At 57.6% G+C, this 24,333-nt stretch overlaps 8 protein-coding genes across 8 annotated transcripts; all 8 read left to right on the top strand.

Moving 5' to 3' along the window:
* Positions 1-3,449: 3,449 nt before the first annotated feature.
* Positions 3,450-4,820, top strand: JKF63_06857 (uncharacterized protein; the record flags this gene model as incomplete). The annotated part of the gene is made up of 1 exon (XM_067902805.1): positions 3,450-4,820. One exon carries the CDS (start codon positions 3,450-3,452, stop codon positions 4,818-4,820), a length of 1,371 nt encoding a protein of 456 aa, XP_067759164.1.
* Positions 4,821-5,333: 513 nt separating this feature from the next.
* JKF63_06858 (uncharacterized protein) lies at positions 5,334-6,128 on the top strand (the record flags this gene model as incomplete). Its single annotated transcript, XM_067902806.1, has 1 exon — positions 5,334-6,128. The coding sequence occupies one exon, from the start codon at positions 5,334-5,336 to the stop codon at positions 6,126-6,128; it is 795 nt and encodes a 264-aa protein (XP_067759165.1).
* A 1,509-nt stretch (positions 6,129-7,637) lies between these two features.
* Positions 7,638-8,099, top strand: JKF63_06859 (uncharacterized protein; the record flags this gene model as incomplete). Its single annotated transcript, XM_067902807.1, has 1 exon — positions 7,638-8,099. The coding sequence occupies one exon, from the start codon at positions 7,638-7,640 to the stop codon at positions 8,097-8,099; it is 462 nt and encodes a 153-aa protein (XP_067759166.1).
* A 2,557-nt stretch (positions 8,100-10,656) lies between these two features.
* JKF63_06860 (uncharacterized protein) lies at positions 10,657-11,514 on the top strand (the record flags this gene model as incomplete). Its single annotated transcript, XM_067902808.1, has 1 exon — positions 10,657-11,514. The coding sequence occupies one exon, from the start codon at positions 10,657-10,659 to the stop codon at positions 11,512-11,514; it is 858 nt and encodes a 285-aa protein (XP_067759167.1).
* A 1,051-nt stretch (positions 11,515-12,565) lies between these two features.
* On the top strand, positions 12,566-16,027 carry JKF63_06861 (uncharacterized protein; the record flags this gene model as incomplete). The annotated part of the gene is made up of 2 exons (XM_067902809.1): positions 12,566-15,181; positions 15,212-16,027. The coding sequence occupies 2 exons, from the start codon at positions 12,566-12,568 to the stop codon at positions 16,025-16,027; spliced, it is 3,432 nt and encodes a 1,143-aa protein (XP_067759168.1).
* Positions 16,028-16,742: 715 nt separating this feature from the next.
* On the top strand, positions 16,743-17,735 carry JKF63_06862 (uncharacterized protein; the record flags this gene model as incomplete). Its single annotated transcript, XM_067902810.1, has 1 exon — positions 16,743-17,735. One exon carries the CDS (start codon positions 16,743-16,745, stop codon positions 17,733-17,735), a length of 993 nt encoding a protein of 330 aa, XP_067759169.1.
* A 636-nt stretch (positions 17,736-18,371) lies between these two features.
* Positions 18,372-21,302, top strand: JKF63_06863 (uncharacterized protein; the record flags this gene model as incomplete). The annotated part of the gene is made up of 2 exons (XM_067902811.1): positions 18,372-21,072; positions 21,127-21,302. The coding sequence occupies 2 exons, from the start codon at positions 18,372-18,374 to the stop codon at positions 21,300-21,302; spliced, it is 2,877 nt and encodes a 958-aa protein (XP_067759170.1).
* A 684-nt stretch (positions 21,303-21,986) lies between these two features.
* On the top strand, positions 21,987-24,167 carry JKF63_06864 (uncharacterized protein; the record flags this gene model as incomplete). Its single annotated transcript, XM_067902812.1, has 1 exon — positions 21,987-24,167. One exon carries the CDS (start codon positions 21,987-21,989, stop codon positions 24,165-24,167), a length of 2,181 nt encoding a protein of 726 aa, XP_067759171.1.
* Positions 24,168-24,333: the final 166 nt, after the last annotated feature.

Genomic DNA, 24,333 nt, shown 5'->3' on the forward strand with positions numbered 1-24,333 from the left:
CCAAAGCATCCGCGTTGAAGAAAAACACAACGAGCGCCGCCGTCGCCGCCGCCGCAGAGCTGCTCCAGTGCACAGATTGTCGTCACCGCGCGTCCCGTACTGGAAAAAAGACGCAGGTTGAAGTCGATAAAACCAGGCCAGCATTTTTGCAGGCGGTTACACCACAGGCGGCGATATCTGGGCCCCCAGCTGGTCAGCACCAGCAGCAGCAGCAGACGCGGGAGTCGCATGTGATGTCCACCACCACCTCCGATGAGAAGCCCTGTGAGTCTCGGCAGGCTGGAGATTCGGCCGACGGTGACACATGGCATGCTGGCGGCGATGAGAAGCAGAGCACGCTCAAAACAGTAAGCGCATGTGATCCTCAGTCCTCTTCTGATAGACTCGCTCCAGCAGAAGCGGCGACCGCTATTCTTGAGGCCCGGGTCTCCGCGGCTTCCGAGATCGCCGGCCACCAACGGACCCGAAGTAACGGCGGATACCGTACCTTCCTGTGCGCATCCTCCCCGTACACAGACGCCAATGGTGAGATAGAAGATGACCTCCCGTCGCAGGAGAAAGGAGTGGCGGCCCCAAAGGCGAGGACAGCATGCAGCAAAGGAGCGGATAAGATGGACCAAAGCAGAGAAAACAACGAGGATCGACGCCAGCTGCTGCGTCAAGTGGAAGAGGCACGGGACCTTGACTACCCTCTTGGACAGCGCCGTGTTACTTCCCGTGCGTCTTCGCCGCCCCGAAGCGGTGACGCGACAGTAGCTAACGAAGCCGGTACTGCAGAAAAAAGCGACTCGGACCAGAGCCGTCCGAGGCGGAGTCGCCCGTCAGTTCGGGCGAGCGCTGTGGAGCTCGATGAGATCCGTCGCCTCAGTCTTGTTGTGCACGAAGCCGCCAGTAGTGACCACTGCGGGGAGGAGGACGGCAGCATTCAGAAGAAGGATGACCATTGCTCAGAACTTATCAGCTGCTACGATGTAGGCTGTCAAACATCTCCGCATCTGCTACACACCTCGGAGGAAAAGTGGAAGGGAGGCGCGGAGCGTCGAAGGGTGGGTGACGAAGGCGACGCTGACAATATAACCTCGCTGACCCCTCACTACGCTCCGGCAAACAGGTGGATGTGTGCTGCCGGTGTGTGCCCAACCTGCCACCCCAACCGGCAGGTCAAGCGCGGCACAAGCGGTGGTGAGGAAGGCCAGAAGCAGATCAAGTGGCCATTATCCCCACACGCGAATTCGGGGTACCGTACCCCAACCCGTCTTGCCCAGTTGCACAAGCTCCAGAGGTCAGCGCGCCCCGCTACGACAGGCAACAGCGCACACCTCCCAAGACTTTTACTTTCCTCGAGTTCATCTGGGTGCTCGCACCCCTACCGCCGCGACCACCACTCGGCTACAGCCACCCGCAACCGGGATGACGACTCCCCCTCGCGTGAGTGGGATTTACAATTACACCGGCGGCAGCTCTGGTTGCGCAAATCAGGAATCGCCTGCAGGGACCCCGTGGCGGCATACACACCGTTGCTGTTGGTCACAAGCCATCAAGTCCGGGCGAGAGAGAGAGCCACTGGCGAGGATCCATGCAGCTACCGCTATTGTGATTTGGTGACGCAGAAGATGATGATACACACGGGGTTTTCGTGCGCTGATGTGGAGTTGGACGACTACAACGACACACTAAACGGGACCGCCTTCCTCGAAGAGGACCTGCAGGACGACGACGCAGTGAAAACAATTGAGGACCAACGGCGTTTGAAAAGCCGCCACCGAATAAAACTGCGCTACCCGGCGCTGCTGGAGGATACACCGGCGAGCGCGGGGACAGGTGCCATCGACAGCTCCACTACTCTCAGCGGGCACATTCCTTCCCCTCACCACCACGCAGTGGGGGATACCACAGCCAATGCACGCGTGAACTAGTGTACATACTGGCTGAGCAACACCCAACATAAACAGAGCACGCACACCTCAAAAAGAAAAAAAAGTGGAGGGTATCGCTTACAATATTGCATGTGTGGGGGAGGGGGGAAGGCGTACTCATGTAATCACATGTACGGTACTGTTTGTTTCACATGCTCGCTTGGTGTATACCCCCTCTTTTTTTTCACCCCCTCATGTTTGTGGGCAGGCAAGGGTGTCTGTGTGACATCCTTCGCCCCGCTTTATTATTATTATTATTATTATATACGCACACGCTCACTTCATGATTGTGTCAGCAACTGTTACTGCCCCCCCCCTCCCTCCTTCATACCCCACTCACACACAAACACATGCTTTGGGACTGAGACACACACACAGAGAAAGAGAGAGAGGGGGGGACGTGGACTTCACCTTAACTCCTCCATACTCTTAGAGCATCTCTTCGTTGTCTCCCTCTGGCCCCTCTGCGCGTACGTGTGTACCTCTGCGCCTGTGTGTGTGTGTGTTACCCTCCTCCCTCCTTTTCTCCCTCGAGGGGGGGAGGAAGTACATTGCTGACACAGTGCCGAATGGGGAGCACCACCACCACCTTTTTCCCAGATTGGGAAAAAAGTGTGTAAAGCCGCAAGGAGTTCCCAATATACTTTATATATAATAACATATGTACATATCTGATCATCATGAGAATGTGAATCACGCGATGGAAGTAAAAACAAAACGAAGCGAAGAAAGAAAAAAAAACAAGAGAAGGAAGGGAGGGGAAGGGAAAGGGGGACTGGTGAGCGTGGGGCAGTCGGACTTTGGCTCTACAGACGCAATGAAGAACGGCGAGTGCTTCATTTTCGTTGTGTGTGTGTGTGTGTGTGTGTGTGTGTGTGTGTTACTGCATTGGCGGGGGATCTCGTCGTGCTCTGGTTTGCCCCCCTCTCTCCCCTCCCCAGCCTCTCCCACCACCACCACCACCTCTCTCTCCCTCGCCACCATTTCCGTGCGTCTGTATCCCAGCACGGGAGTGCTGGGAGAAGGTGAAGAATCGAGGGAGGGGGGACACCATCATTGTCCCCCCCTCCCCCCCACACACACACAGGAAACGTGCTCTCCTTAGCCCTCTTTTTTTTCTTCCTTGTAGAATCTTCTTCACACCATCATCACACACACACACACACACACACAGAGAAAGAGACGCGGTATGCAAGGTGTAACCCAACACCGCCACTGCTGCCGTCGACCATGAAATCATCTGTGCCTGCCATCTCCGACAGCGAAACAGACGCAGATATACTAATTGACTCAGCCAAGCGAGAGGAGCACCTGGTCGCCTCCCTCGAGTCCTTCCTGCTTTCCTGGGCAGAGGGGGAAAGATTCGGTAGCAACGGAGAGGCGCCGGTGGGTGTGGACGTCAGCGATGCACCATCGCATGCGACTGCTCAGACTGTGGTAGAAACGACCACGCCCACCTCGCCAAATGAGTATCTCGCTCCTCTGCCTCCTCGGCTTCCAGTGCCGCTGCCACGCAGCTTTAGGCCCAATGAGATGATCCCTGGTGTCTACCTCGGGTCGTGGAACGACGTGGGCACTGACATACTAAAACTCGCACGACGAATTTCCGATGCATCAACCGGCACGCACGAGTCTCCACCGTCCGCCTCATCTTGCTCGCGGCAACACCTCGCTCTACTCGTGCGCGCCTGCCCGCTGAAGGGGTGTGTTGCGCCACGACTGGAGCTGCATGTGACCCGGCATCGCAAGAGGGTGCGGCGCTCTCTCCTCTCCACAGGGGAAACAGATGATTCCCTCCCCGCGGCTGCTTCACGAATCGCCCACCCGCCGCAGCAGCCGTCACAAAAGCGGTTCGCCACGCTGAAAGTGCAGCGCGGCGGCGCAACACGGTCGTTAGCACCGGCTGAAGAGGACGTGGTCGTGTCGCACATGTCACTCAGTGATGTGCACAAGCTCGTATGGGCAGCAGCAGCAGCAGCAGCAGCAGCGGCGTCACCGTCGGCAACGGACCCGGTGCTCGCGCCTGGCGCCACGTCCTCGGGGATCAGTGCAGTTGCAAAGTGGCTCTCCCCTGACTCGCCGCCGTCCTCACCGCTAGGAAGTGTGTCAACAAGCGGTAGACCAGCCGGTGATGTCCCGGTTGGTTGCACTCCGGCAGACTGGCAAGCGTTTGTGGGTGCAATACAGTGTCTGTTGATGGAGAGCGTATCGGCGCACACACGGAACGGTCCTGCATTTGAAAACGAAGACTCAGTCGAAGGCGGTGAAGCCTCAAACGACTGCCTCTCGGAGCCGGCGAAGGCCACAGCGGTGGGATTTCACTACTGGCGGCTCGTTTTGCCGATTCTGGACTCCCCGGGAACTCGCATGCAACACTATACTCCCATGACGAGTCTGGTCATGCACGCTGCCCTGACGCTGGATCAACACCCGCAGGGACGCGCGTGGTTGCAAGGGCAGCAGCGAAAGGCAGCCAGCAGCAATACCCCTGCGAACAAGGCCCGCGCCACTGCTAACGTCGCCGCCGAAGAGGGGGCATGTGGAAGCGTCAATGTTTGTGCCGCCAGATCAGAAGCCGCAACGGCAGCGGCAGCAGCGGTGTACCCCTGTGTAGCTGTACACTGCCAGGCTGGCAAGTCACGCTCGGTCACGTTTGTGGCCGCCTTTCTCATGCACCAGTGGATGTGGTGGTGCCGCGGATGCCACTCCCTCGCCACCGCGGACGTGCGCACGACTGCATCAAAACAGGAGCTGCAACGGCGCAATCGAGACGGCAGCATCGCGCGGCGCCTCGTCGACACCGTCCTGTCCCACCTCCGCCGTCGGCGCCTGTGTGTTGACATCAACCTGGGCTTCGACACGCAGCTCTGGGAGATGATGTGCAGCTTCCTGGCGAGTCTTTGAAATGGAAAATGATCCCGGCAAATAAGAGGGGGGGGGGGGGGAGGAGGGGGGCTTGGAGAAGCGGGAGGCGCACGGCACGGCATTTGAAATTGTCCTCCCTTACACACACGCATCACGTCACTTCTCAACATCCCCACCACCCCTCTGTACCGGCCATGACGGTGTGTCCTACCACCGCGGCAGAAAAAAAAAATCTGAACATGTACCGTGGGTAAAACGCGGGTGGGAGGAAGAGAGAGTCGAGTGTGTAAAAAAAATTGGTGGGAGGGATACGGCCGTGGTGACCAGAGTATGCCCCCCCCCCCGCCCTTCTCTACCCACTCTTCTTCTTCTTCAAAGGTCCTCTTCCCGGGGGGCATACTCTTTCTTATTGTGCTTAGACATCAAATATTAGAGAGCCCACACAGTCGATAACATGTTCTCTCTTTTTATGTTGTTGCCTCACTCCTCTCCCTCTCCCCTTGCGTAGTTTTGTCGACACCAGGTGCAACGTCACCACCACCACCACCACCCATGCCTCCCGCGCATATCTTCATTGCCCGTCACAGCGAACGGCTTGATCACAAAAACCGTGAGTTTCCCAAGACCGATAGCCGCCCGCATGACCCACCGATCACCGACAGGGGTGTCCTCCTGGCGGAGAAGCTCGGCGAGTATCTGGTAGACCACTACCACGTTGACCCTGCCGAGGTCGTCGTTCTCACCTCCCCTCTGCTTCGGTGCGTGCAGACCTCCAATGGAATTGTGACCGGCGCTCTCCGTGCGGCGGCGGCGGCGGCGGCAAGCTCGAAGATCGACACGATTCCTATTTACCTAGAGCCCGCCATCATGGAAGGTCCGGAGTGGTTGTTCCTCGACATGCGCAACAACCCATCCGTCGTGGAACCGAACGACGGCCACTTCCACTGCCCAGATCCCGTGTACAACGATGCGGTGTTCCACCGCGACAACAACTCACCGCACGTGCAACTGCAGAGTCCTTTTCCCCTGTACCCCGAACCGACGTTCACGGTGAAGGACAACCGCCTTGTCGATGTGAGCTTTCCAGAGAGGTGCGTCCAGGGAGCCAAGCACCTTCTCTTTGAACCCATGCTGGATGGGAAAACAGTCGTTCTGGTGGCGCATGGCGAGACCGCTCAGATGGCGCTACATGCATTGAAAAACAGCGAATTAACTTCAAATTCTCGAAACCCGGACTACACGGGGTTCGTGCATGTCACCTGCGAGGGCAGCGGGGCAGAGACGCGGGTGGCCGTGGAGTTCGAACCCTTCGGAACGCCTCACCTCCCTGCGGAGTCGCTAGAGTGATGTCGAGGGGAAAAGACAAGGAAAGTGTTGACGTTGAGTGACTAATGGCCTCCCCCCCCCTCCCCCCGTCCACACACACACACACACAACTTCTTGCCACAGCAGCAGGCATCATGCAGGCGCCGGTAGTGTCCTTTCATCCTCGATGTCTAGATGTATCTCTGTCTCTTTAGGTGTGTGTGTGTGTGTGTGTATATATGTATGTGGGGTCACTATTCCTTCTTTCCCTCTCCTCCCTCCTCCGCGTAGCACGCCCCCCTCAACGCGCACGCGCAGGTGTGTCTCTGCGGGGGGGAGGGAGGGGGGAGAGAGAGAAAGCAGCAGTACCAGCAGAATTCAAACGCAAGAGTTACGCACATTGGCGAGGACCCAGTAAACGAGTTCTCTTGTGCACGGAGAGGAAAAGCAACACGGACCAAGAAGGCGTCGAGAAGAGATACATGCAAAGACGTGGATTGAACCGTCTAGCCACCACCACCACCACTGGATGCATCCACTTGTGCACTTTTTCCACCACCACCACCCCTATATGGCACACGCCTACACACACACACACACCAACGTCTCGACAACGCACAAAATAAACTCAGAGTAGGATTCCTATAAACCTATTCGAAAAGTCTATCGCCGCCCGCCCGCCCGCCCGCGTGTGCTGTGTACATATGAGCGCCTCACCACCCCTCTCCCCACCCAGAGCCTCCTCCCCCCCCCACACCCCCAGACTCCCCCAAGCCATGCAACACCCTGGAATGTTTCCTCTGTGACCGCTGCCGTTACCCGATTGGCTCGCTCGGGGACCTGCTGCCGGCCGAGGCCACAGCTCCCCTGTGGAAGGAGCACGTGTTCCGCTATGAGCTAGACCTATTCTCCAAGGGATCGCCCCCAGTACAGGCGTACAGTGCCACGAACCCGAGCGAGCGTCGGTTTGATTTCATGTGCTTAGCTCCACATGTGACGATACAGGGTCTCCCTCACTCCTGTGACGCCGGTGACCCCACGACGGCCGCTCCAGCCCTGGACACAGAGAAGTCCAAAGATGCAACGGAGAAGCAACTCGAAGCAACACTGCAAACACACACCGATTCTCTCTCGACGATTCGCTTTCCCCCCTTTGTGGAATGCAACATTGGCGACTACTACATCGAGCACACATTCTTCCCTGGCTACGCGTGGTGTTACTGCTGTTGTACCAACTGCGGTGCCTTCCTCGGGTGGGGCTTCGCCGCAGAGGAACGCCTGCGCGCTGCACGTCGCCCAATTTGGGGCGACAAGAGAAGCACACCTGCACGCAAGAGTGAGGATCGCCAAGAGGACGAGAGAAAAACAATCGCGACAGATGTCGTCACAACCCCGACCACGGGCAATAGCCGATCTACCGAATCAGGAGCCACGCATGTGGCACCCGCTGCCCCCTTGGATCAACACGGAGAACAGTCACACGAGGAGGATTCACATGGCGGTGATCCCTCGGAACCACACGACTCTAACAAAGATGGTAGCGAAGAGCTCATGGTCGGAGATGTGACCCCTGACTTCATAGCTGTCATTATTACCCACTGCTCTAGCGAGCCACACTACCCCCTGCTGTCCCTCTTGAAAGAAGCGATATGGCGTCCAATACGGCAACGACGACGCTTGCATATTGAAGAAGTGAAAGGCATTTTCGATGATTTCATGGTGAGAATGAACGACGCCTCCCGGGCACAAGAGATGTACCTGCAGTTCCGTGCGATGGAGCTGCTGCTCTACCCCCACGTACCGCGTGTTTTCGCACCGTCCTCAGGTGAACATGCAAGCTTGGTTGACGAGCTCACCTTGGACGTGGATGAAAACGGGGTGCCGAGGCGCATGCATGACTTGGTGGAAGCAGCAGCCGAGGTTGTGAGGCAGCAGCTATCGAGTGATGCTAGGGAGAAAAAGTGTACCAGCAGCGCCACAAGCAGCGCCGCCAGCATCGACAACAATTGCTAATGCTAAAGCATCCACCCCCCCCCACACACACACACACACACACGCATAAAGCCTATGATGGGGCGAGATGAGCCCGTATGCCTCACCGGTGAATGCGTACATTGAAGAGGGAAAAAAAAAGGGGGGGCAGGCGTGGCTTTGTCAAGAGCCTTTGAGTCAGAGAAAAAAAAAACGATACCCTCGCTCCCCTGTAGCATTGCCTTGAGTGCGCTTCTCCTTGGGGGGGGGGGGGGGGGCGCATGGCGTTTCAACGCCATGCGCAAAATTTAACCCAACAGGGAAGATCTTCGGACCCGCTATACCTGTGCATCTGCAGCCAAGTATCCCCTCCTGCGTCGACTGGGTGCACGCACACGCACTCCCATCTCCCTCTCACCAAGTATTCCGCTTACAACGGGTCAGGGAGGGGAAGAGAGAGAGAGAGACCGGTAGAGCGGAGGAGGGGGGTAAGTGGTGAGGACGACTTCTCTTTTCTTTGATCTTCCTTTGAATATCCTCGTGGCCTGCCTTTACCGCTAATTCGATCATCTCGTTATGGTGGTGGTGGTGGTGGTGGGGGGGCGACCCTTTGCATCCACCTATGCGTCCACTGAACATACAAACATATACACGAACTCACATATCTACACATCTCAAGACTTTCCCGTTTTCTGTTTGACACAAGCAAACGGATTCCACTCCAACACTCCCCATTCGCATTCGTTTATATGTGTTGTCCGTTCTCGCGTCGAATACAAAGGCCTCGGATTCGTCTCTTCACCTCAACACACGCCACACCGCCCACCCCCACTGCCTCTGCCCCTCCTCCCCCCACACACTCTCCAAGCTGAAGGAATATACGTGCAGACGCAAACGTGCGAGAACATCTCTGATACCGCACATCTCCCTCCCTCCCTCCCCCCCCCCCCCCCTCTTCTTGTACAATTTTCTTTATACAAACATCTCCTTTTTTCCCCCTTCCTCCGCAAGTGTGTGCGCGTGTCTCCGGAGCGTTTCCGTGAGTTTGTGAAGAACAGCCACAACAACAACAACACACACACATACACAGAAAAGCTTTGAATTTCCATCACAGTTTTATACCCCACGGATCCACCGAACGACCACCACTATCCCCAGACACACGCACACACACACACACACCTCCTCCTCCTCGCTCCCTGAGCGTGTCTGTGAAGCCTTGCGTCTTACCCCCCCCCCCCTTCTGTGCCCCCTCCCACTCGACCACACAACATCACCCGTCCTTTTCCATTGGGTGGCCGCCAATAGATTCCGGGACAAAAAGAGGGGAAAGAGAGACGCACGAGGAAGAAAAAAATCCTCAGCTGATTTTTTTTGGGGGGGGAGGGGAGGTAGCTGTACATATACGCAGACACCCAAAGAGAGGAAAGGCAAAAGCAGTCTGTGTGTGTGTGTGTGTGTCTTGAAACTTTTTCTCCCCCTTTGCATTGCTGTATTTTTATTTTTTTTTTCGGGAGACTGCGTGTTATTCGTGTGTCCAAAAAAAAACTGAGGCGCTCCTCTCTACCCGTGTTGCAGTAAAAGGGGGGGGGAAGGAGGAAGAGAGAGGGAGAGGGAGGGGGGAGGCTCCTGCGTACAGCATTCTCTTGTGTTTTCTGTTCTTGCGACTATCTTGCTCGTATTCACATTTTTCCCCTTCTCTAATTGGCGTATTCTCCCGAGCTCTCATTGCCTCTCCCCTACACCCCCCCCTCCCCTCCCCTCCCCCACTTATTCCCTCTAAACACCGCGTGCGTATCTTGACAAGGATTAAATCAAGTAGACACACACACGCAAAAGTATATAAACATATATATATTCATTTGTAAATAATTGGAAGAGAAGGTGGGGGGGAAGAAGAACCCACACACACGGACCAGCAGCAGCAGCAGCGGCCGTCACTGAAGGAGTTGAAAATTCTCTCCCCTATTTTTTCTCTTTTTTTTTCCTCTGTTTGTTTTGTTGGGATTTCTTCATTACGTCCTCTGCTTTTACTCTCCTCACCCCCCCCCATCCCTCCCTCCCTCCCTCCCTCCCTATCACGCTCTCTCCCTGACGCCAGCGTCCTACACATTTCTGTCTGTCTTTGGCTGTTGTCCCCTCACGTCACCCCCTCTTTTCTTCTGGTGTTTCTTTGTTTTTTTTTTCTCCAAAGTCATTGCTCTCTCTATTGGGGTTAGGATTTCCCTTCCCTCTGAACTCTTCCTTCTCTACTCCCTCCCTCCCCTCCCTCCCTCCCTCCCTCCCTCCCCTCCCTCCCCTCCCTTCCCTATCAACGCCGGTCTCCGTGGTCAGTTCTCTTTTTTGTTTTTTGTTTGCTCGCTAATTCTGTCGCTGTGTTGTCTCCACTCCTCCTCCTCCCTCCCCCCCCCTGCACATACACACACACACACACCACCCCTCTTACTTTTTATCATTTTTTATCTTTCTTTTCTACATATATAATAATTATTATAATAAAAAAGTGGAGGGAGAACAGAAGAACGTCGTTTGGGACGAATTTTGGCGAGCATACATATATATATACATTTGTGTGTGTGTGGTGTTTGTACATCTGAAAATGACTCACGGTGTTCGCCGGCTGAGCACTACAGTGGTGGTGGCTGTCGTGTACATCCTTCTGCTCTCCGGTGGCGTGTCACGTGCGACTCTTACAGCCTTGCAAAACGCCACAACCGCTGCGTTTCTGCAGGCCTTCACAGTATCGATGCCGGGCCTGGCGGATGTCTGGATTGGGGAGAATTGGTGCACATGGCCGTACATCCGTTGCAGCTCCGACACAGACATCGCGGTCGTCATCGACAATGCCGGACTCACCGGCAGTCTTCCAGAGCTGAACGTGACGGGCAAGGGCACCCCCTCCCATGTCGCACTCACAGAAATTTCACTAACGAATGTCAACATTACAGGGGGTTTTAAAGACAGCTGGGGGAATCTGAGGCTCCTGCGGGTGCTCAACTTCACGAACACAAACCTTTTTGGTACCATCCCCATGAGCTGGAACTCGATGCGCTCGCTGGAGGTGGTGGTGCTCAAGAACTCCAGCGCGTGTGGCAGCCTACCGAGCTGGACGCGGCGGTCACTGAAGACCATCGACGTGCAAAACAATGTGCTGCGCGGCCCGCTGCCAGAGACGTGGGGCTACATGACCGGCCTGCAACACGTCAACCTCAACGCCAACAACTTCTGTGGCTGCAATCCGCCGTCTTGGCTGTCCCGGGTACTCACCAATGCGCTCTTCCGGGCAATGGGCTCAGCACCCTTCGACGACAACTGCAGAGCCGCCATCAACTGTGCCTCCGAAGGTGCCAAATGCTCTCGCTCTACACCACAGTACCGCGACGCCGCCGTCTCTCCATCCCGTGTGTTTGTGGTCCTTTCGACGTTGATCTGTACACTGATGATTGTGCTCATGTAGGCAATAGGGGGGAGAGGCACCTCGATAACAAGAGGGCCAGCATCTGCACCTCTATGCACAGACAGATGTATATATATATATATATGTTCAACACCAGCACCACCATCACCATCATCACGAAGCAACATGTCCACTACTTTTTTTTATTTTTTTTGATGGGGGAGGGGAGGGTGAAAAAAAAAAGACTATTGGATTTTTACTTTCCGCGTGACCTCTCTACCGCTCCCACCACCACCACCACCCCCCACCCCCTCTGTCTCTCTCTCTCTGCAAAAACATTCAACAACGAAGAGTTGACAGAACAATTCATCCCCTCCCCATCGAGGCAACGTGCCGTGCTGTTTCCTTCACCATCAACGCAGGCATTGCACTCTCTTTTTGTTGTTGTTGTGTCTCCTTCCCTCCTCCCTCCCTCCCTCCCTTCTCGTCCCCCTCTCCCCTCTCTCTTCCTTTTACAAGTCTCGTGGAACATGCGCTCGATTACAAAGAACATATGTTACGACTAAAGCCATCTGAACCAAACAAACACGTGAGGGGGGAGGGAGGGGTTACACGGTGGCTTGCTGATGAGTAACCTTTGCACCGCTACTGCCGGCGCCCCCCCCCCCTCCTTCTCCCTCCATGGCCCCCTCCACCCACCCACCCCTTCATTCCCCCACCCCCCTCTCTCTCTCTCTGCGCTCACGCCCTTGTCACCTCAGCGTATACATATTTTGGTCGCTGCATCACAGAGGTAAACTTTCCCGCTCTGTTGCCTCAATTTGTGAGCACAACTGCACCAGCAACCACTTGTGACTTACTTTATCAGCAAAGAAGTGACTTGACTTCTGCACACACACACGCACACACTCGCATATACACATACATGTATACGTGATTTTTGGTGTCCGATCTGTTAACATCAGAGATAGAGCCTCATAGACCGACAAGACAGCTCGACTCCCCCCCCCCTCCCTCCTGGCGCCGCCACTCCCCTCCCCCTCCCCACCTTACCATCCACAGCTCTTGCTCTCCGTTTTTTTCGTCATCTATAGCGGGCAGTATTACAGCGATGGAGGAGGTTCGCAATGCTCTCGTCGCCATCAGCGAGGGTTCTAGGGATGAACGCGGGGGATGCTCGCAATCCAATTCCCAGTTGCTGAAGGGCTCGGCGACCTCTTTGCCTCATCGAGTCGTACATGCGCCGCGTACCTCCTTCACCTACACCTCACGACGCCTGCCCCAGGGCGATAGCACAGGTGGAGCGGCGACGACTCTTTCGCTCAGTGCTGTTTCTCCCCACCACACCTCTTCTGTGGACGCGACAGGACACCCTGCATCACTCGTTGGGTCCTCCTCGGCTGCTGCCACAGTCACCGTGTCGGCGAGAGTAGCGGATGTCATGGAAACGCGAGGAGTGGGTGTCGTGCAACGACACCCCATGAACATACACACAAAAATTGACAGCGCCGCCTCATCACCCCCACCACCGCCATTGTCTTCGTTGCCGTCCCTGTCATGTTCAACCTCTCTCGCCTCCTGTGCTGCGTTCTCACGGATGGACGAGTCACAGATACGCGCCGCCACGCAGCCGGCGGATGCCGCGCTTATACTGCAGGCGGGCGCTGGCAGCGGCAAAACGCAGACGATGGCGGCACGCATTGCCTACCTCCTCCAGAGTGGGGTGCCAGGACACTCCATCCTGGGTATCTGCTTCACACGTCAAGCAGCAGAAACGCTGCGGGAGCGCGTTCGATCTACTCTTCCCTCAACACTCACCCGCCATGCGCACGCCTTAAAGCTGAAGACTTTTCACGCCTTTGGTCTCGAGTGCCTGCGTCGCTTTGGTGCCCTCTCGGCCGATACGCACGTCCTCGATGCGCGGCAGCAATACCACCTCGCTCGTCGTGTTGTGGACACCTACGCGCAGAGGGAAAAGAGCAGTGAGGCCGTGGCAGACCTGGTCGACTACGTGAACCGCGCGAAGACAATGAAAGTACCGCCGATGCCTCAGTCAGACCCGGGACTCCAGGATGCGTACCTTTTTCCCTACTACCAACAGGCTTTGCATGAGGAGCACAATGCCGTAGACTTTGGAGACCTGCAGCAGATGTTCTACGAGCTGCTCCGACCCGTCCCCGTAACCTCACCTCCAGCCTCAGGGGGGAACAGTGAAGGGCGAGAAGTGCAGCGTCTCTTTAATGGCGAGCCCCAGCCCGAGAACCTGGGAGGACAAGAAAGGCTGGTCCCATCCCAGGTCTGTTCTGCACTGCGCGCTGAGTACACACACTTCGTTGTGGACGAGTTCCAAGACTTCAACGAGATCCAAGTGGAGCTGTTGGCACTCCTGGCTGGAGACGCGTGTCGCGTGACCTGTGTGGGAGACCCAAACCAGTGCATCTACACCTGGCGCGGCGCCATGCCAAACGTCTTTGGAGTCTGGAAAAAGCGCTTCCCCCAGACGGCAATGCTGACATTGGCTATGAACTACCGCAGCGATGCACCCATTGTCGAGGCGGCTAACAGCGTGGTGAAGGCAACTCAACTGGCGCATCACCATCGCGAGGAGCGCGCTGTGACGCTCGTGCAGTGTGTCAACGAGGACGAGGAGCTGCAGGCGGTGCCGCTGGTGATTGAGGACGTCCTGCGACGTCGCGATGCGCAGCTGGGCTACGGCGACATAGCGATTCTCTGCCGCTCTCGTAGGAGGGTGCAACTCTACTACGATGTGCTGCAGTCGCATCGAATCCCAGTGAAACTCTTGAAGGGACTATCGGTCGACCATCTCGGCACCATGCGCTCACTACTGGCGTTTCTGCGGCTTTGTGTATCGCCGCACAGCCCGGAAGGGGACTCAGATGTGCGCACAGTCCTGAATGCCGCCCCGCTGCATCGACTGCCGACCGGGACCGCCAAGAAGTTCACTCTGTCACTCGAATCCGTCTGTCAGGCGCGACGCGCCACGGAAGCGGCACAAATACGATCCTGGCGTCACACCCTTCACACGGGTGGCGGTAATGAGGCTAGCGTGGATAACAAGGGCGCACAAGGGCCGTTAAATGGGGGGGCGCCGTTGGACACCGCGTGTGACTCAGCCGCGGCCGGCGGTGGTTTCCCCGCCGCCACCACGCCTGGAGTGCACCCCGAGACGCACTCCCTCTTCGCTGTTTTGCAGGAGCTCGTGTACCACAATTTTTCCCGTGAGATGTTCCCCAAACTGGAGGTTTCGAAAAAGAACCAGAAGAACCTTCGCAGCATCGTTCGTATCGTTCTGCACGCCAAGGAGTTGCTTGCGCAGCCGTCTTGCGATGTCGAGCAAGTCCTGCGGTATGTCCTGCGCGAAGGCGGGTACGAGAGCGACAGCATGGCCACCGTAGCAGTTCGCACCGCGGCCACGAGCCGCGTGAAGCGAGCGCGTGACTCTGTCGAAGGTCAAGGTGGTGACGGCGGTGCTTACGAGGCCCCCAGAAGGAACAGCGCTTCAACGCACAAACCTTGCGTTGGGTCTCTTCTCATGGATCAATGCGTCTTGGAGCACAGCCTACAGCGGCAGCGCCATGCGCCCTCCGCAGCAGCAGCAGCCTCCTCCTGTAGCAGCAACAGCGCCAGGGGTGGTGGCGCGTGGAATCGGCGGTACCACGCCAGCAGACGACTGGGCGCCGCATCCGGCGGTGACGGTGATGTGGATGAGGGCATGTCCCACCCTTCCTTCTTCTCGTCCTCCGAGGAGGAGAAGGAGGAGGCAGCGCTGTGGCGAGAGCAGCGCATGAATCTCTCTGAATTGGTCCTGCACACATACCGCTCCGTGCAGGAGGCGCTACACCATGAAGTGGCGTATGAGCTGGGGAGGGAAGGCGATGGTGGTGGTGGTGGTGAGGGCAGAGGAGAGGAGGAGGCGTCGCTGCCTCGCCTGCCAAAGGCAGGCGGTACCGACGACTCCATCAGCAACCTCAGCAATGGGAGCACCACCACGGCCATGACCGCCATGCAGGCCCTGCGCCCACCTCCCCTGGTGCTACGCCGCGTGCTGGACGAGTTTGTGTCGCTTGTGTCTTCGGATGACTACGGCCCCTTGCGGGGGGAAGGGAACGAAGGCAATGCAGTGGCAGAGGCGGACGCGGCCGGTAACAGCAGTCACTTCCCTGCCAACACCTCGTCGCGTTGGATCGGGAAGGTCACCGTTGGCACTGTGCACAGTGCGAAGGGGATGGAATGGCCGGCAGTCCTCCTGCCCGGGTGTTGGGTAGGTGAGTACCCCGTGCGCCCGCGCGAGGAAGAAAGACGTATCTTTTATGTGGGAATAAGTCGAGCCATGAAGCACCTCGTGTGCTTTACCGCAGCTATGCGCGAAGGCGGTGCTGGCAGCGGTCAGGAATCCACCGCGGCAAGCGCGGTAGACGACGTGCCTTTCCAGCACGCACCAACCGGATCGCTGGAGCCGACTCCGTACCTGGCGGCCTTCAGCGACAAGCTGGAGCGGGTCACCTACGCTGACCTGAAGTCAACATCCCTGAAGGAACGGGGGTACACCTGACTAACAAAAACAAAAAAAAAAGAGGAGCCGAGGGGGTGAAGGGGGTGCACAACGCCTCCTTGAGAGTGTGAGGGAGAGCGGCAGTTTTTTTTTTATTGTTTTTTTGTGTGCATTTTTCTGTTCCTCTCACGATGTGGGCATGAAGAAAGAAACCCCGAGCTCAGTCACCATGGTCGTCATTCCCTCCCACCACCACCACACACACACACACACACACACACGCACACATGTCTTATTGGATGGATAATGCACTGCTCCCTCTGTGGTGTATCCGCGTGGGTGGGAGACACACACACACCTTTTTTTTTTTTGAAAGCCTCACCCCACGCCACCATCACCTCTAAATCCTTCTCTTTTCGCTGCCACTGTCTGTCCCCTCTCTCTCCCTCCCTCCCTCCCTCCCTCTGTGTGTGTGCGTGTGTGTGCGTAGAGAATTTAACGCAAAGTGATACACGCACGCCTCCATCGAGTGCCGATATCGTCACCCCCTACTCGCACGAACACGGAGGGTGGAGGCATACAGGTGTAGCCGGGCACGCCCACGGGTGCATTGTAGAGCAAGAACGGAACGAGGTTTATATCGACAGTGGAGGGAGGGGTTTTGGGCATCATCGTCGTCGTCGCCGCCTCTCTCTCTCTCGTTCTCTACACACACACACAAACACATTTGTACTGAAACAAGGAACCCTTACCACGAAGGGAAGTCCCACAGCCCATGAACTCCATTCGTGCCTGCTTAGCCGGCTCCGGACGCGAAGCCTTCAAAGAGCCTGCCACAATCGATCATCTCATCTCGCTCGTGTCGACACCCAAAACTGGTGTCATAAGTGTCGCCTACATTGGAACCGCCACTTACGATCTCGCAGAGGACCAGACAGAGCAAACGTCTTTGTTGGTGCAACGTGGCTGCACCGTCCGGCCCATCAACGTGGCCGATCCTGCCGTGAGGGGAGTCAATAACAGCGATACACATTTCATAGAAACCGAGGCAGACATTGTACTTGTCTCGGGCGGCAACACACTCTACGCGGTGCGACGGTGGGAGGAAACGGGGCTAGCGCAGCTGCTGATAAACGCTGCGGCGCGCCAGGTCGTGCTGGCGGGCGGCAGTGCCGGTGCGATCTGCTGGTTCACTTCAGGCCACAGCGACTCCGCGAACCCGGCGACGTTTCTTCAGCCGTCCTTGAAGATTGCAGCGCTCAAGGCGGGCCTTGTGCCGCAGGATAAGATCGAAGCGACCGAGGCAGAGCTCGCGGAGATCAGTACCTCCTGGTCTTACATCCGCGTACATGGCCTCAACATTCTGCCAGGTATGCTATGCCCCCACTTTGATGTAACTCAAGGCAACGGCGTACGACGCGAGGTGGACTTCACTCAAATGTTGAAGAGGCACCCGACTGAGCGGGGAATCGGCGTTGATCACTGGGCACTTCTCATTTTGAGGGGCGATGGCACGTACGAGGCGGTCGCGCTGCCGGGCAAAACCCGCATTGCAGGCCCAGGCGATACGTCGTCCACCACGACGGGGCCGGCTATATTTTCCCTCGATGTGGTAGATGGTGTGGTCCAGCGTCGCCGCATGCCCAAGACAGGGCAGCTATCGGATCTCCTGCGAATGCCAACAGCTCCTGTGGTGTCGGATCCGTTTGAGCGATTTCACTCAATGGAGAACCCGACGCTGTCGTCTGGGTCGCTGATACAGCGGTGAACCGAGCGTCGCCAGCGTGTGAGTCCCAAGGCAAAGTGCGTTTTCTATGTGTGTATTGTCGCCCTTCTGGCTGACTGGCTCCGAGAAGAGAGCAAGCGCACACTGAAGCGGGAGTGCAAGTAAAGATGCGTAACAAGTGATGCAAGCCCTCTGCATATCCTGTGCTCCGCACACACACACACACACACACACACACGCGCGCGCGCGCAGAGAAAATCAGGATGGAAGACGCATCGGCCACTGACAGAGCCACATAAAGCTTTGTGCTCTTTCAACGGCCACGTGAAGGCGTCTGCGTGTGCGTATGTGTTTCTGTCTTGTCACTTGGCCAATGGCGGCTGACACCCACCCACCCACACGCCACCACCACCACCCCTCCCCTCTTTTTTCATCTTACACGTTCCGACTACATGATGCAACCTAGGTCCAGTGACGCGACCTGTGTTGTAACGGCATCGCAGCAATCTGTGTCCCCCTTCCCCTCATCCCTTTGTCCACCTACATGAGCCCTGCCATAGCATATCCCAGTGAGAGAAAGAAAAAGCAAAACAGACACACATGCATCCCCTGTCAGCGTGCTGCTGATCACTTATACAGTCTCTCTTTCCTACTTGCCCATAGATGTCAACGAAGGCCATGAACAAGGGGGACGTATCCCCCCCGGCTGCTTCGGAGGGGGCACAGACGCACGAAGAACCAGACGATGACACCACCAGAGTCACTTCTGTAGCATCCACTCGTCACGCCATGGCTGCGCCGACACTGCGCCAGCGGCTAGTAAAGGCCAATGATGCGTCGGTCACACAGCGCAGCAAACCGGCTCCCACAGCTCTGGTGACACCAATAGCAACGTTTACCCGTACATCCGTAGTGAGCGACTCGGTCTCCCGCGACATTTTTGTGTGGAGTCCGTACCGCGTGATGTGCGTCGGCTTTGGTATCCTTATCGCCCTCCTCCTCTCCCTGCTTGTGAGCTTCCTACTGTTGGATGTGTATGTATTCGATGGGCTCGATGTAAACATAACCGTGGCTCGTCTCGAGATGGCAGGCAAGGGTCGTGAGTGGTTCCCTGTGTGGATGGCCAACCTCGTCATCAATTCTGTGACGGCGAGCAGAGTCAATGACACCCACGGCGCTGTCGGACATGGCAGCTTAGGCGCATCCCTCAGTCGAGGTCGTGGTCCCGCTCCACCGCCGCTGAGAAAGTCACAAGGTGGCGCACCCAAATCCCCACGAGGGGGGACCACGTCTCCCTTTGAGCGGTCGGATGCCACTGGGGGGCATGCGCTCCTCGCAACACCACCACCACCCTCGACTGGTCTCCGCTGCTACACGCTAGAGGAATACAGCGATACCTTTCTGCAATCACACCGCAAGCCAACGATGCCGCATCTGTTCAGCTGTGGAACACGCGTTGTCGATCTGCGGTCGGAAGAAAGGCAAGAGGTGCTTGCAGGGTGCCAGGCAGGCGTGGAGGTGAAGCAGCGCCATGACAGCTTGACGAGCCCGATGCGTGGGGGTGAGAGTTCGTTCCCATCGCTTCGGGTGGTTCTCACACCGCAAGAGGTGCAGTGGCACCGGGAGGTGCAGCCGACGAACGTGGTCTCGCCACGCATTCCACTCGGTCGCGTAAACGACGACTACTGCGACTGTCTGGACGGCACAGATGAGCTGCTGACAAATGCCTGTTCCATGTCTGGCCCCCTCACCCCGGCAACCAGCTCACGCTGGAAGTCATACCTCGTCTCCCTCCATTCGCTGCGCTTATGGGAGGCCCACGACGTGATTGCACAAGAAGACTCAGAGGAACGTGGCTACCCGCTCCAGCCCCGAAAGCGCGGTGATGTAGAGGACCGCCTGTACGTCTCCAACGGCCCAGTGCTCCCATTTGTGTGTACCTGCGGTACAGTGCGCCAGCTGCTAGCCCCGTCACTCATCGGCGACGGCATTGTAGACTGCTGCGAGGCAGAGGATGAAGCGGTACTTCAGGGTACTCTATACCGGGGCGCTGCGCCACAGCGACTCGGCGAAGATCCCACCGAATGGGAGGCGCACAATCGAGCACTGGAAGCCGTGCGTGCGGCGATGATGATGCAGTGGAAGCAGCGTAAAGTGAGTGCGTCTCAGTACCCATCCCTCTCACCATCGCCATATGAAGACAAGCTATTCCCGTACCACACCTCTGCGCGTGCGATGCTGGTGGACAAGGGGTACTACTCCCTCTACACTTCACTCGAAGTTCAGCAAGAGAGGCGGACGGCTGCAGCCGTGCTCAAAAAACTTTATGCGGCTGGTCACCTCATCCAGCGCAGCCGCGTGGAGGAGGGCTGGGATCGACTGGGCCGTCACCTGGTTGGCAACCGCACACAGTTACAAGCGCAGCTTGTCAGCGTCATTCGCGAACTGGGGTCGCTAGAGCAGTACGTGCGCCGCCACATGGACGAAGCTCGCACGAACGATCCACTCGCAGCTGGAGTGTCGATGGAACAGCTGCGGCGCCACGCTCGTCTGATGCAGATGCGCGATGGTCTCAACTCGGAAGTGCAGCACATCTCCCTTGCCACTCTGCATCGCGCCTACGGCGACCACTACGAGTACTACCCGCTTTTCAGGCGCGTCATGCACCTGAAAGCCAGCCATCTCGTGGACCCAAGCACCCCGCCTACGCTGGACGCGGGCATCGCGCAGCAGCGGAGAGAACGGATCATCACACCGACAGAGTTGGACAGGATGAACACTGCGGCCCACTCGGCCCGGAAGCCAGCGCCGCCTCTCCACGTCGACAATATCTCTGTCAGTGACTACGGGGTGGAGGTAATGCGGCACACCCTCGTCGCCCAGCGTTTTGACAGCCACGATGCACCGCACATAGCACAGCGGCTTGGCCTCCTGCCGAACGGCAACATCTCCGCCTACACCCCTGATATCTTCAACCGTACCACCAGTCCGTTCCAGCGCGCCCCGACGATCCCGACAGGCTTCTGGCAACCCTATCGCACCCATCGTGATGGGCGGGTTATGGTGATCGCTGACCCGGCCGGGGATGTACACCTAGCCCACCGCGCGTGTGTGGCGCCAGCCTCGACGCTATACCGCGGTGGTGGCCGCTTACAGTGGCCCACGCGTCACCCGGAGGCACCGCACGTGGTTCGTATCCCCGACGCACAGGAGGAGAAGGAGACCGCCAAAGATAAAATCAAAGCCGCCTCGGCGGGGGAAACAACGAAGGAGGCGCAGATGTACATTCCCTACCACACCAACATGCCGTCGGTCCTCGCGGTGGATGTTTATGATGGGGGCATCCGCTGCGAATGGGATTCGCCCCTGAGCTCGTTGCGGAAGCGTCGTCGTGGCGCTGGAGACGACGGCGATGACGCGTCCCACCCCGCAAAGACTTTGAGAACGCATGTCGTGTATTTGTGCGACACCCAAGATGAAATTCTCCATTGGGCAAAGAACGGCAAGTGCTCGCAGGAGGTGGTGATCGGCACACCGAGTGCGTGCACGGGCTGGGCGTTGAAGGTGGCGACGAAGCGGTTGGAGGAGATTGAGGGGAGGGGGAAGTAGTTGAGATGTCCTGAAAAGGGGGAGAGGGGATCTCTCCAACTCTCCTCCTCCCCTTCTCTCCCCCCCCCCCCGCCGCCGCCGCCGCCGCCGCATTCTTGCTTTGCACAGTGCCTGCATCAACTGATATATTTCCCTGTATATTTTTTTTTCTGTTTTCTATGCCGCTTCGTGTGTGTGTGTGACTGTGCAGAGGTGCCTTGAGTGACTGGGTTCCCAGGCTGGAGAGTGGGGGGGGGGGGGTTGTTGACTGTCTACCACCATGCCCATGGGCCGCCTGATTTTTTCGAGCCCTTTTTGCCCCCTCACACCCTCCCCCCCCCCCCCCACACACACAAAAATAATAATAAAATTGCATCAGATTGAGTCTTCTTGTTTCTCGACCCTCCTCTCTTCTTTTGCCATGCTTCTGTCAATGCGGTTCCCGCGCACCGTTGCACCTACACAGGCAGTGCTGTGTGCCCCCCTCCCATACAACACCTCCGTAGGCGCCCGCTTGTTATTCCTCTCGCCCTCTTCTCTCTCTTTTCTGCGATGGCGACACGAAAGATGCCCTGCAAATATTCAGGCAAGTTGAAAAGAAAAAGACATGCTTCTTGCCGCTTCAGTACAGCCAACTGGCGCAACTCTGTATACACACAAACACACGCGCGCGCGAGCACATAACTACCCCTGAAAAACAACAACATGCCACCAGCGTCCTCGTCCCGCGCGCCGGTGGGACTGGACGGGCTGCTTCCCGGTACGACGGCGGCTCTTACAGGACCGATGGCTGCTAACGCTGTGTCTCCGGCGTTTCGTTCATCGAACACCAACGTCAGTGGCACGCGGATCGCACACCACCGCCACCAGATCACGAACCGTGACATCACCCTCGGATCGGGTGGCGCCGCGCTCCCACACTCCCCTGTGCGAAAATCCAAGCATCGCAACACCGCTGGCGGCGGTAGCAGTGTTGGCCATACCGCGGTAATGTTTTCTGATGACAAAAAACGCGAGGACATTGACAAAGTAGACAAGCTCGCGCAGCAGCAGCAGCAGCAGCAACAACAACATCCGGACGGTGGTCTTGTTGCGACCGAATACACACCCACGGCGCTCCGGACCAGGGCGCAATACACCCAAGGCAAGCCGCGTCCCATCCCCAGTAGCCTGCGCACAGGTATCGATGCCATAGCCGTTGCCGCCGCTGTTGATACTTTCTACGCAAACCCCTTTCTGCAAATCGCCCACCGTGAAGCAACCGAACGTGAGATCGCAGCGCGGCTGCGATTGAGCATGAAAAAGATGTCGTCAAAATTACACTCGGTCCGTGTTGAGGGACTCAAAGAGGCGACGGCTCAACTCATGGAGTGGACAGCGCAGGCCTCCATCGAGTCGGCTGAGCGGCAACAGAAAAAGCGGAACACACACCACGCTAGCAGCGCAGCTGCTGCTGCTGCACCGTTTGGCCAACCCAACATGGTGCTCCCACCCTACGACGTGGTGCGCGTCGAGTTGTTGGGCGGGTCGTCGTCAGCCGCCACCGCCCGTGGGTACTGCTGCTATGACCATCAGCGCCTTCGCTCCTCAGAGTTGCCGCGGCGGCGCAATAGCGAGGCGGCAGCTTTCTGTGCCAATGCACTGCGCAGCCCCTCCTGGGACGTTGTGCAGCGGGCGCTGGAGGGAGTGGACTACACGAACTCGATCTTCAATACGATCCTTGTACCCCGCCTGGAGGTGCGCAATGCCATGTGCACTGGCGCGCCCATTAGCGTTCAGTTGCCCAGTGACGTAGCGTTACAGTGGACTACCCTTCCGGCAACGTCCCGAGCTTCTGTGGGCCCAGCAGCTGGTGTGGCACCACAAAGGACATCACCATTGCAGGAGAATGAACTACTGCGAGCGGCAACTGCAGTCACCTACGAAGAGCAGGAACTGGCTCTCCGCTACATCCAGGGTACGTGCCTGGTGCTCTACCACCAGCGACGTTGCTGCTCCGAGGGCTGCCTTCTGTACTACGCGACGGAGGTGTTCCAGTGCATGCGCGGCCACGCCGACGCCCTTTTTACGTCTCAGCGACAGGAGCTGGAAGGCGAAGAGCAAGACCGACCTAGTGGGAAACGAGGTCTCAGCACAAACAAAAGAAGCAGTTTGAGTGGCGCTGGCGGTAGTGTGGGCGGCGCGCGCATGACCAGCACCTCGGCCGCCACAACAGCAGTCGCCCTCACAGGGACGTTTCGAGATCCGGGTCGCTCGCAGGTTTCTGTCAACCCATCGCTTGTCCGCGTCGTCGTCGCGCTCGTGGACGCGGTGGAGGCCGCGTGTCACTACAACCCATCGAATCTGCGTCGCCTCGTTCAGACCGGCGGTGTGACGGCGATGCTGAACCTGGCGTACTGCCCCTATATGCCCACCCCGATCCGTGCTGCGGTGCTGAACACGATTAGCGTTCTCCTGCAGCAGGTGACGCCACTGCGTCGTTATGTGGCGGCGGCGAGCAAGGCGCAGGAGACCAGCGGCCCTGGCGGAGCTGTCGACCCACACCCTGACCCGCTGCTGCAGCGCATGCTAGAAAACGCGTTACACGACAATCTGCTTGGCCGGGATGGGCAGCCCATACCCTACTCCACTGACTTTGGTAGTGCCTCCAAGTTTGACTCGGCAGTTCGGGATTGGTTCTTTGCTAATGGTCTCGGGAACGTCATGGCGTCAGTCGCCCAGCTGCAAGACCTGCGCAGCACCTTCCAGCCCACCTCTTTTGTCGTGCCTCAGGCTGCCACCGTCTCTACGGCCATGACGCACTCCAACATGTTGCGTGAGGGCGAGCTGCTTCGCAAGCGAATCGGGCGGCTACTCGAGTGCATGGACGGACGAGAGCTGCGCTGAGACCCAATTTCTAAACAAGGGCGTGGATTCACCGGCATACATTCTCGTCTACCAATCACCACTGCTTGGACTGATCGAGCTGCCCCTCATGCATTGAACTCCCGCTTCTGCAGGTATCTCGCTTCGTCCATCTCTCCCACCGCGTGCCTCCCCTCCTCCCCCTCCA

Source organism: Porcisia hertigi, chromosome 9 (genome assembly GCF_017918235.1).
Source record: "Porcisia hertigi strain C119 chromosome 9, whole genome shotgun sequence".
Classification (NCBI taxonomy): Eukaryota; Euglenozoa; class Kinetoplastea; order Trypanosomatida; family Trypanosomatidae; genus Porcisia; species Porcisia hertigi.